This window comes from Grampus griseus, assembly GCF_964374135.1.
Source record: "Grampus griseus genome assembly, chromosome: 15".
Lineage (NCBI taxonomy): Eukaryota > Metazoa > Chordata > Mammalia > Artiodactyla > Delphinidae > Grampus > Grampus griseus.
Window position 1 is genome coordinate 35,466,475 of NC_139009.1, and position 13,014 is coordinate 35,479,488.

Below are 13,014 nucleotides of genomic sequence, written 5' to 3' on the forward strand. Positions count from 1 at the left end.
AATAGCCTGTGCTTTCTCATTCCTTCTTGAGATGGATGACCTGGGATTTATGTCATTATCAAGAGGATGTCTTATATATCATCACATGTAAGAGCAGAGCTTTTCTCTGTTCCAAACCTGGCTTTTTGGGTAAATGGGCCCAGTAACTTCAGTCATCTCAAAAGGAAAGATTTGCCTCGAGGTTTCGAGAATTTGGATATCAATACAGTAAGTCCCCTACATACGAACGAGTTCCGTTCCGAGAGCGCGTTCATAAGTCCAATTTGTTTGTTAAGTCCAACAAAATTAGCTTAGGTACCCAACTAATACAATCAGCTATATAATACTGTACTGGAATAGATTTATAATACTTTTTACACAAATAATACATAAAAAACAAACAAAAAATAAAGAAAACATTTTAAATCTTACAGTGCAGTACCTTGAAAAGTACAGCAGTACAGTACAACAGCTGGCATACAGAGGCTGGCGTGGAGTGAACAGGCAAGAAGAGTTACTGACTGGAAGAGGGAGAGGGGGTGGCAGATGGTAGAGCTGAAGCTGCAATTTCACTCACGCCTGATGTTGATGGCATTGGTTCTGGTTCCTTGCTGGATTCAGTTCTATCTACCCTCTTGAAAAAACGATCCAGTGATGTCTGGGTAGCAGCTCTCATCCTCTTCCCGTATCTCCAGTAAGGATACTGTACTACTGTACTCTATACAGTACTGTACAGTAAAGTACACAAAAGCACAACCACGTGTAGAGGAGGCATGCACGTGACAATGTATGCCAGACGCATGAACTAACTTACGTGATTGTACATGCGAACGCACATTCGCATCTTTGAAAGTTCGCAACTTGAAGGTTCATATGTAGGGGACTTGGTGTAATGCTGAACTGATTCCTTTTTCACTCAGAGCAGCAAGTTGTTTAAGGAGAAAAGAATGAAAATGTGCCTGGTGGAACAGGACTGTGTGATGTCATGGGAGTTAGTCAGAAATCGGGAACACAGTGTACTGTCCCCAGAGTCCTGTTGTCCCTACATGGGTCACCCAGACCTGGCGGAACCAGACTCCTTGCCCATTTCCGCATCTGGCCCCTGGGGGAGCTTAATTGGCATAAAGAGAGGGTTAACCATTAAAATCTGGAGCTGTCTTTTTTCACCTGGTTGAGAATAAACAGCACGAAGCAAATCTTTTTCAAGAGCAAATTTTGGATTATCTGGGTGAAAACCTCAGCGTTTAAAATGACTCCCCAAAACAAGCATCCAACTTTTGCTGTTTTGTTTCACCAAACAATGATAACATCTCTTCTTGGACTACAGTGAACATCCCTGCCGGGGCCGTGTGCCTACGCTGGCGTACACGTTCCTCATTCTTTAATGTTGGGTTAATAGTTAGCAATGCTGAGATCCCCAAAGTGAATGAGGACCCCATGAAGAAAATGAGTAGCTTTATTTTAGGAAATCAGTCATCAAAAGCTTAATGTTTACAGCAGCATGGTGTTTAATGTTTTCCCACATTTTTTTCAGAGGCTGCTTGGATGGATTACAGTTATTTGTGCCCCACCCCCACCTAGAGCCCCTTCCAGTGTTCCCGCTTGTAGAGAACAGCGCCACCTGGGGGTGGACCCGGTTTGCGTGGGATCTGAAGCTTGTAAGAATTGGGGGACTTTTTGAAATGAAAAAGAAAAAAAGAGTATAAAATTAGGTACAGAAGAATGAGTGCTCATTTAGAATGAAAAGCGAATGTGGGTAGGAGCCCATGCAGTGAAGGGTCCTGAAGCTTCAGCTTCGTTAGCTTCACGCTAATTGGGCCCTTAGAGCCCACTACAAATGAGGCAATTCTGCAGATCCTGTTCTACAAATGAGGCGCCTTCATATCTGGTGACTTCTCCAGTTGAATCTCTAACCAACCGCCTTCCCTTCCCGCCATCCTGCTGCGCTGACCTCCCTGGCAAATCCTGCTCTTTCACCCCCTTGTGTAAGCTTTGTGTAACCAAAGCTCCTTTCCTTCAAAGTTTCATCGTGTCTGTGATTTAAATATTTTTGCATTAATATTTGTCCAGCTAAGGATTCTAAAAAAATCCGTGAGACCTAGGACTGTGTTTATGTTGTGTTGTATTTTGCTCATGGTTCTAGTACCAAGGCTTATTAGCTAAGTGCCTGGTCCCTAGTTGGAACCCAAATACTTTTTGAATGAATGAATGAATTTGTGAAGAAGGATGCTAGATAAGAATAAATTTGTGGGTTTTGTGCCTCAAAGAAAAATTCCACTGGGTACGGCCAGCTTAAGGGTATTCGGGTCAACTGTGGTCAAGATGAGGATTGTCAGCAGCAGAGCCTGCTCTTACATTTGAAAAATTTGTTCAAGCTTTGCCATTCAAAATCTCACCTTGAAGAGGCTGACATCAGCCTTGCGTTCAGCCTGTAGAAACCTTTGGGAGCCTTGGGACTTCCCTGGGGGTGCACTGGATAAGACTCTGCGCTCCCAATGCAGGGGGCTGGGTTCGATCCCTGGTCAGGGAACTAGATCCTACATGCATGCCGCAACTAAGAGTTCACATGCCACAACTAAGGAGCCTGTGAGCCACAACTAAGGAGCCCACCTGTGGCAACTAAGACCCAGTGCAACCAAATAAATAAATATTTTTTAAAAAAGAGAAACTTTTGGGAGCCTTGAACGGCAGCACCCCAGGCTCCATATGCACATGTAGATACAAGAAACATTGAATCAAGCAAGTGATTCTGGGAACAGTCCTTATTTGGGATCTATAGCTCTGTTCCCCTCACTAGGTGAGAATTGGCTTCTTCACTCCACTACTTTAAATTACAGGTGGTTCTGCTCTAATGTGATATACACATTCCTATAAAACCTTCCTTTCAGCAAGGATTGAGCTGAAAGGAGAGCAGGGGAGCCACTGTCCCTTTGCAGGAAGGTGGCTTTTGGTGGGTGCAGGAGTAGGCCCAGCTGGGAGGGGTTGGCATGCGAGGGGAGCTGAGACTAGGCCCTCTGCTTTTCAAGGTCACCTGGTCCTCCTAACCTCCCCAATACAGGCCAAGTCATCCTCTGCCTCCATGCTTGACTCATGCTGTACCCCAAACAGTCCAGAATGTTCTTCTAGAGTCACTTCCTGATCACATCCCACCAGCCAAGTTCAAGCTCTAGCTTTTCCTTGCTTGGCTGTGCCCACCCATATTAAATTTGATCTTCTCGGAGGTCCAATAGTCATGCAGAGTAATCTCCTCCCATGATTTTGAACCGTGTCCTGCCTTGTGTTAGGTAACCCTCTCATGTCTCACGTGTCCCCAACTACTCTGTAGATGCCTCGAAGCCAGGGAACATGCTGTACTTCTTTGGTGTCCCAACAGTATCACACCATGTTTGACTCATTCAGGCTTGATACCTCATTCTTTCATTCCACGACTGGTTCACTAAATAACAGTTGCTGGGTCAGTGGCAAGGGAAGCAGAAATAAAAGCTGCAGTTCTTCCCCTCCAGAATCTCCCAGTCTGGTGGAAGAGCCCTTCATGATTGGGCGCTTAATTGGTGATTTTCTCTGTTCGGAGTGACCTTGAAGGAACTGGGCACGGGGCAGATGAACTACGTTCCCAGTTTCTCCTGAGTCCCATCTTTCATTTTGAGTGGATTCTTTAAACTTTGGGAACATGCTCATAGCATCAATTACAAATGTAACATTCTGAATTCAAATATGAGAGAAGAACGGGAGCCCATAAATGCAGTTATTCAAAGTTCATTATGCTCAGACACTGTGGTGCTAAATAGGTAAGAATACGAGTGCTGTGCTTGTTTTATATGTGGAGGTGACTGTTTTATGATGGAAGTCATTAACAGACAAGGTCTTTATTAAACCTTATGACAACAATGTGTGGTTAACGTAACCAAGTGTTTCACTTTTTCATGTTTAGGAAATTATACAGTTTTGGCTCTCAAAGGGTGTCGATGGCTTTAGCTTCGATGCTGTTCAATTTCTTCTAGAAGCAAAGCATCTGAGAGACGAGGTCCAAGTGAATAAGAACCAAATCCCGGTAAAGTTTTAAACATATATGTATATATGTTTTAAAAATATATTTTTAAACAAACATATATTTATATATTTAAAAATGTTATATATGTATATTTTTTCTGAAAATGTCATCAGAGTGTTGTCTTTTTTAGCCTGAGACACCACTTACCAGAGGGAAGTGTTTTGAATCATTTTCTTTAGAAAATACAGAGGAGTTTCAAATGCATGTGACCAGATATTTCCTTCCACTGCTTCCTCCTGAGTGATCCCTATAGGAGTCCCTCGAAGACGAGGTTTCTGGAGGGCATGGACAGTGTGGACTCCACCGAAGGCCATAACTTACTCACTGTGATTTTGTCAATCACTCAAGCTCAGGGGAGGCGGCCTAAATTCCCCAAGTGCTTTTGTAGTCATTAAAGGACACACAGGTAGAAGGGAAGGGAACTAACACTTGCTGAGTGTCAGTTGTATGCTATTTGTTGTATCCATTTAACTCTCTCAACATCTTGTGAGGTTTTATGATCCCCATTTAGCAAATCTTAGAGAAATTAATTTATCAGGGTGACAGAGGTGATAAACAGAATTCCACCCAAGCCTGCTGCAGAATTTGGGCTCTTTGTGCTTCCACACCAGTGGTTCTCAACCTTCCTCCCATGTCACACGTGAGAGAGTAATAATCCCATGCCCCCCTCAGTCCTCTAGTTGACCACCATTCTACAGTCTCTCTGTTTTCAATGGCCAAGTAGACAGTAGTCCTAAAATGCATTCCAAAATAACGGATTTGTACATTTACACAATGAAATGTCAAAATAAATGAATTATAGTGACACAGCAATATGGGTCAATCTTAGTGATATAACGTGCAGCAAAAAAATCTAAAATTATTATATATAGCATGATGCCCTTTTTAGAAAGTAAAATTAAATTCATATGGTCACCAGCTTGATAGTCCTGAGTAACAAAGGGAAGCTGGCCATGCATGGGCTAATTATGAGACCATGTCATGAACCAAAGTTTATGATTAAGCTTTTTTTTTCTTTTGTTGCACATGATTTCCAGTAGAAAGGAAAAATGAAGGGGAAAAAAGGTTATTAGCCAGTTGTCCCAAAGATAAGCACTTATCCTTGGAGGAGAAGAAATCTCAAAATAACCTTGCTAATTATAATAAGATGTCCTAAGACAGGCATATGTTTCCAGTCAAGACAAATGATCAGAACAATGGGTTTTGTGTGCTACCCAAGAAAAACTTAAATAACATGTAATTTCCGGAAGACATCTAAGATTTCAAAAAACTTCCCTTGATCTAGCAAGGGAAAATCACTTATAAAAAAGGGGTCCACTGAATGGATAGCAACTCATGGACTCTCTAGCCTGTCCACGTCCTAACCCAGGACTTACAAACTGAGCCTGTATTAGACATAATCTTTTACTTTGATTCCAGAAGATTACTGTAACCCTAGGAAGGCAGAGAATGAGTATCACAAAAAATTACTAAAACCCTGGAAATGTATAACGGTAAGAATAAAGGACAGAAATGGTAAAGAAACAAATTTAAATGCATGATATTAATAGTTTTGTAAGCAGATAATGTAATAATACACTCTATAATTTGTTTTGTTTGCCTTTAAAAATGTCTGGTGTATTTGGGACAATAAAATGTTTAGGAGAATTTTATTAAATACATTTGTAATCAGTGTTTAGGTGTTTAGTAAAATTTAACTTGTTTACTAGATTTTAGTTAATATTTTATACACAAAATGAAACACTAATAGTTTCTAATGTTCTTTTCCATCCACAAATTCCCTTGAGCAGCATAAGTCCTAGGACCATCTTTGAGCATGTGTGTCTCAGCTTGAGCCCTTTGAAGAGACAGTCCGTATTCACATGAGGCCAGCTATGGGCATTTGACATGATGGTAACCATGCTGTCCTGTTTTCAAAGGACACAGTCACTCACTACTCGGAGCTGTACCATGACTTCACCACCACACAGGTGGGACTGCACGACATTGTCCGCAGCTTCCGGCAGACAATGGACCAGTACAGCAGGGAGCCTGGGAGATACAGGTAACCACGGGCGCAGTGTGTGATCTGCACTTTATCCCTCATAACCAAGCATTCTTAAGAGATACAGTCATAATTTAATAAACTGCATAATTACAATGTATCATAACTCAGTTATGCTAGGGCCTGGTATAGTCTCTCACGTTCCTTAACTTTGCTGATTTTGTTTCCTCTTTTGTAAAATGAAGCAAATCCCACAGTACTTATTCACAGGAATTTTGTGAAGATTAATTAAAAGATAATATCCAAAGGTTAGTCATTAACCATTACTATTTTTTATCATCATTTGACCTGTTAGCATGCAAATGTTCCAACTAAACTGTTAGCTGTTAGGTTAGTTAACATGTCTCAGTTTTCTCAACAATTAAAAAGTGATGATGACACCCCCATAAGGTTGTTGTGAGATTACATGAGATAATGTCTGTGAAGCACTTAAAACAATGCCTGGCACATAATAAACACTCAATGAATTTAACTCTTATTGTGTTTATATAGATTACCCAATAGAATCAGTGGAAAAGGAGTTCAAGAAATTTCTTCTCCTTAAAGTAGGTCCTCTGATCACTATTCCCACTTTACAGATGAGGAGACTGAGACTCTGAGCATGCAGGTAATGGTCACATAGGTAGTGGCCGCAGAGATGGGACTGGAACTGAAACACGCGCGCTCCGGATACTATGTAACTTATCCATTAATGTAATGTCTCAAACAGCTAAAACCAGCATTGATGTGGGTCATTTCAGGCTAATATGTCTTCCCTGAAGTGTTTGGTTTTCAACAACTGAGAGTGCACCCCAATAATAAAGTGAGACTTTATAGGGATTCCAATACAAGGGGAATTTGGGGGAACCCCTCTTACCTTATATGCAGACATATACTGTACATTCTAAGTGGAGTGATGAGAATTGCTAAATAAAGTCTTCCTGCAAGTTACTGAGTTTCATTCAGAGTTAGAAGGAAAAGAACAGTATTGACTGAGATCCAAACGTGTTTCTTTTAGACATGGCTTAGTATTAAGCTAGTCTTTGGGTTTAATATGAGAAACTGCCAGGTGACCCAGTGTGCCATTTCTTAGTCATCTGGCTTGATTCTGCTTCCTAGTGAGCCCTAGCCAATACTGTTAACAGTATGCATTCACCTCCCAACATCCTGTCCATGAGACACAGCAGCTGCAAAGCACTTTCCCAGTCTCCTGACAGGCCCTGATGTCACTGCACTGCCAACTCTTACAGGTTCATGGGGACTGAAGCCCATGGAGAGAACATTGCCAAGACCATGATGTACTACGGTCTGCCTTTTATCCAAGAAGCAGATTTTCCCTTCAACAGTTACCTCGGTAAACTAGACATGCCTTCTGGGAACAGTGTGTTTGAGGTTATCACATCCTGGATGGAAAACATGCCAGAAGGAAAATGGCCTAACTGGATGGTAAGTCCTTATGCGCAGCTCAGCATACAGTGCTGGTGTGCTTGCTGAGTAGTCCTCTGAAACAAGGGGCACATTTGTCTCTAAGTGACCTTCACCTTTCCTTCATTTTGTGATTTAGTGAGCCAGATGCATCCCAGCTCCTGACCAGGTTCTTGTCATTCTTCATTCTTTTCCTTCTGGTTCTGAGACTAGATAATTTCAACTGGTCTGTCTCATTTGCTGAGTCCTTGGCCAGTTCAAATCTGTCCAGCCCATCTAGGGAATTTTTCACTTCCTTTATTGTATTTTTCAACTGTAATTTTTTTCATAATTTCTCTTTATTGACAGTATCTATTTGATAAGGCATTGTTCGCCTACTTTTAAAGAATCCTGTAGATGTTGTTTAGTTTTTGAACACACGTATAAGAGCTGATTTAAAGTCATTGTCCACTAAGTCCAATGTTTGGGTTTCCTCAGCCAACTTTTCTGTTGATGCTTTTCTCCCCTCTGTATGGGCCATACTTTCCTGGTTCTCTGCATGTCTTGTATTCTTTTTTGTTGTTGAACGCTGGATATTTTAAATAGTAAGTATAGAAATTTTGGAAATCACATTCTCCCCTCTCCAGTGTTTTGTTTCTTCAGTGACTTTCTTGGATTAATTCTGTAATATCTGTGTTACTTGTTGTGTGTGACCACTGAAGTCTCTGCTTGGTCAGCTAGTGATTGTTAAGATTCCTTAGATGCCTTGAACCTGTAAGTCTCCCAGCCTTTGCTGAGGGCTGTGTGCGGGGTGGGCATGCTTTCAACACTTTGGCAGGCAGCTTACAGCTCCGCCTTAGTCTTTCCTTTCTGCTTGAGTTTCAGGGTTAGCCAGAGGGGAGAGATTAGATTCTTGGGGCTTCCCTGGCTACCTGTGCAGCCCTGTGCATGTGTGTAGGCTTCTAGATTCCAGGAAAATGTCAGAGCCTTTCAAAGCCCTTTATGGTCATCTTATTCCTAACTTTAAAGTTTTTTGGTCAGTCTCTGTTTAGCCCAGGTTGGTAACACCACCTCAGGCAAGTATTGATAATCAATTGCTGCTGATTGTTTTTGGCAAATGCCTTGGGGATAAGACAATCTGCACAGTTAGCTTTCAGTCAGATCAGATAAAGAAAAAACCCAACCAAAAGTGAGCTGCTAGAAAGGTCGAACAGTGCCAGTTCTCTAGAGATGGAGCTTTTGATGAACTCAAAACCTATTTTGGTCCTCCAGTGGCTACTAGGCTGCTGGGTTTTACATTTTCTGTTGGTTTTCAAGGCTATCTTGAATCTGAGGGGAGGGGCATGAGATTATGGCCAGTTAAAATGATACAAAGCTTGCTCTTCTGAGATCCAGCTGGTTTTCTTGAACACTCCTTGTATTGTTGTAAGCCTTTCATTTCCAAGTTCTGAAAAAGTGGATTTTTACAGTTTTTGCCAGCATTCTCCTTGCTTTCACGCTAGAGATTTTTGGAGGTCCTTACTCCACCATTCCAGAAGTACCCCCTCTCTATACAAATTTTATAATGTAGCACGTTTTTTCATATACTCAAAGTCTCATATCATAGGCAACTGGATCTCAGCCTGTGAGAGGCCCTGATCTCTGTCCAATGCTAATCTTGATTTCAGTTCTGAGAAAGAAAAGTGATCTAGGTTCAGAAGACTTGAGAAATCACAGGGTTTCTTGTCAGATGCTTTTGAGATAATGAAAAGAATAAACGGTGGAAAAGTTTGACCTAATTTTCTCGCCATAAAAATAGAAAAATACAATGGTCTATAAAAAGATAATTGTAAAGACAGTTTTAGTAAATCTAAAGAATAAAAAAGCAAGCTCCCTTTTTCCTGAATTCTAACAACCAAGTTCATATTCTCAGACTCAAGTTCAAAGGCTGGTTCTGCCTCATGACCTTAACCTGAATAAATGATGCAGTCTCTCAGAGCTTGTTTCATCATTTGTAAAATGGAAAGGTTAGGTGATTTAAATAAACTCTTAAATAAGGACTAGATGTTAAAATATGTAATCAGAACATTTAACAAAGAAATATATTTAAAAATACAAAGTCCTGTACAAAATTTCTTCTTAGACTGTAAATATTTTTGTAAAAGTTGATTTACCTTTTAACTTAATTTTTTGAATAGTTCAAAAATCACACACACACAAAGGGACAGATCAGAAGTCTTTCTCTCACCCCGGTCCCCTCCACCTGTTCCCTCCTTGGAGGAAACACTTGTTTCCTTTCCTGTCAATATTCTCTTAATCCAAATGTGCAAAAATATTAGTATGTACCCTCCTACATTTCATCTTATTTGCAATATGAATGTGAAGTAAGCTGTTATCACCATTTTGTTGATCATAATGGCCAAGTCAGTCAGATGGTCAATTGTACAGCAAGGAACTGGTTAGGACTCAATTGCAGGCTTGCTGATATGAAGGTACCCATGGTTAACCATGTTTTTCTGCCTGGTGGACTTTTTGTGAAATAGGGTAAATCTTTCAGCAAACTCTGTATAGAGCTGTGCTCTTAAAATAAAGTATCTGCCTTTCAGACTGGCGGACCAGACAATGACCGGCTGACTTCTCGTCTGGGGAAACAATATGTCAACATCATGAACATGCTTGTGTTCACACTGCCTGGAACTCCCATAACTTACTACGGGGAAGAAATAGGAATGAGAAATATTTTAGCCACAAATCTCAATGAAACCTATGATGTTGTAAGTTAATATAACTTAACCATGCACCACACCAAATCCTCATTTTTTTGCCAAATCAGAAAACTTACTATTTCTATTCTGCTGCTGAAAATCGTGATTACTTAGCTTTTGTTTCTCACTGTTTGTTAGGCAGTGAGAATTTTCCAGCTTTCTTGATTGGGGAGCTTGTTAAAAATGCTGCTTGCTGAGCCACACAACTGAATTTCTTGTGTAGAGCCCACGATCTGCATTTCAAAGATGTTTTCCAGCTGATTCTCAGGTGCACTAAAATTTAAGAAGCCATGTTTTGAGTTTCGAATGCCCTCTACCTGAAACATGGAGTTAAGAACATTTATTATAGTGCTTGTCTGTATTGCTAGATCTCGCTTGGCCATAACATAAAAGGAAGAATCCTTGTGCTAACAAATGTAATGGACAGCCTTAGGCCTGAGAAGTTTAAATTTTATTTTTTGTTTGAGGCTATGGATCTCACAATTGTGTTGCTGGGCAGATGAAAGACCTTGAAGCTATAATTTGTATGGTTAGCTTTCAATGGTGAGATCCAATTTCCCTAATGTTTAGTCACAATGAAACCTTTTCTATTTAAGCTCCTAAATTTGTGTGTGCACTCATGTGATAACCAGGCTAAAAAGGATACAGTCTAGGCTCACCTGTACATGGCCGCATGCCTGAAATCACCGATCACTGTATCACATTATAATGAGTTTGTAAATGGCACATTTTGAAACCCTACATCACTCATTTTTAGGGAAAAGCAGCAAAGATTCCAAGCATGTATCAATATTGTTAGTAGTTTATTTACACTCAAGATGTCATTAACTATTTTCCAATTGAAAGTGTAAAACTGGTTTATGTACTGAATATTAAGGCCTTTTCGTTATGAATGCTAATGAATTTGAGTACTAGCTGAGAAATATAGGGAATTAAATACTTCTGAAGTAAATCATGGCCAAATTACATTTCTTTTAATAACCAGACCACTGTTTTTTTTCTTTATGGTCTTTTGACATAGGATACTCTTCTCTCAAAGTCACCAATGCAGTGGGACAATAGCTCAAATGCTGGTTTTTCTGAAGGCAATCACACCTGGTTACCCACCAGTTCAGATTACCACACTGTGAATGTTGATGTAAGTATCAATGAAAATTTCATGCTAACTCCAGAACAGGAAATTAGTTCATGTTGCTGACAACATACACTCACCTGTCTAAAACCTTAACTGATGCTCTTTAAATCAATCACATAGACTTCTTTTGCAGTTTTCATTTTTAAGGAGTTTGTAAATCATGTTTTTGTGGAAATACAAACGGGTGCAGAAGTGTACCATCTGAAGTATCATACAGAATACACAACTCTTCTTTGGAATGACTTTGAGCTATGAAATATTAAGAACATTTTATGGAGGGCTTCCAGCAAGCCTGCTATCCTTTCTCCATTCCACCCCTCCAAAGGAAGGAAAGAAAGTAGGAGATCAATCAATCAATCAATCAATCGAGGGTAAGATTCTTGAGAGCAAGGCTGTTTACCTACAGAAACTGAAGCATGAATAATCCCTAAAAGTAGCTGTTCTGGAAAAGCATACCCTTCAGCTTTTGCCTATACTATTTTCTGTTCTCATGGCGATCAACTTAGCCAAGTTCAGCAAACAAATTTCTTAAACAGGAATGCATTAATTCCAGCAAAGTGCTAAACACATTTCCTTAGACCAGAAAAATGTGAAATGGCTTCAGGTGAGTTTCAGGTGTTTTCACTGGAAAACACAATCTGAACTACTTAATGGGGAGAGAAATTACTGGCATCACATGAGGATACAAGTTTTATAGCATCTACTAAGTATTTTGAAAACAATCCCCAGATTATTCTGATACGGAACTTCAGGCAAACCCTCCTGGTTCCCACATCTCCCTGATCCAAGCACCCCAGGGATAACTTTGTTTTATATGGTCATAGGTCCTTGAAACACAAAAATTGTATATTAACATTTGTGTTTTGGATTAAGTGCACTTACTGATTTTCATTATGTCCAAATGTCCAAAATATTCCCATAGGCCAATTTGAATCCAATATGTAAGAAATCCTACATAAAAAAGTACAGCAGCAAAGATGGAAAAATGTAAATGCAAATTAAAATAATGGTCAGATCAGTCAAGTCGTTAAAATGATCATGAGTAATGCTTGGAGGGATGCTAAACCATAATCAAATAACCGGAAGTCCCAGGCAATGCCATTTTAATAAAACACCTCCATAATAGCTCTAGAACAAGGTGAGAATTTAGGTACTTTCTAGAAGATAGAAAGTAAAATTAAGATTACAAAGAAACAAGAGCATAGAAACCATAATCTAAAATACACAGGAGAAAACAGCACTGACAGGTACAGGTGAGAGCACTGCAGGAATTCATCCACCGCTGCAATTGGCTGCCCCAGAATTTGCCTGAGGAAAAAACTCAGGGCCTGTTTGGTAATCATACTCGTGTTGAATGAGTAGAGCAAAGCTTGAAATAGTGTTAAACTTCTACAAGCACAGTCGAAGAAAGAAACGGAGAAGAAAACCTAATTCCCTGGGATGATTCACTGAGGAATGATCTCCAAAGTAAGAGTTTTTACTCCTCAGTTCACAGAGGCCTTAAGAGGAGGGTAGGACCCTAGGTAGCTGGTCACCATTAAACAGGAAAAGAACCCCTACACCCCAAAGACAAACCAGACCTACCTCCAAGTTGGCTTCTCACAGTTAGTAGAGGCAGGCAACTGAAGACAGGCAAACAAGGAGTATCAAATACAAAAGGAAATGAATCACCAAAAAT

General features: G+C 40.2%; 1 protein-coding gene across 1 annotated transcript in view; it reads left to right on the forward strand.

Moving 5' to 3' along the window:
• Window positions 1-13,014, forward strand: part of SLC3A1 (solute carrier family 3 member 1) — a 36,288-nt gene that overhangs the window by 18,481 nt on the left and 4,793 nt on the right. The window contains exons 7-11 of the mRNA XM_082672084.1: window positions 3,911-4,030; window positions 5,950-6,074; window positions 7,304-7,499; window positions 10,043-10,210; window positions 11,223-11,339. Coding sequence (XP_082528210.1) covers window positions 3,911-4,030; window positions 5,950-6,074; window positions 7,304-7,499; window positions 10,043-10,210; window positions 11,223-11,339 — 726 coding nt within the window. The remainder of the gene's footprint in view (window positions 1-3,910; window positions 4,031-5,949; window positions 6,075-7,303; window positions 7,500-10,042; window positions 10,211-11,222; window positions 11,340-13,014) is intronic.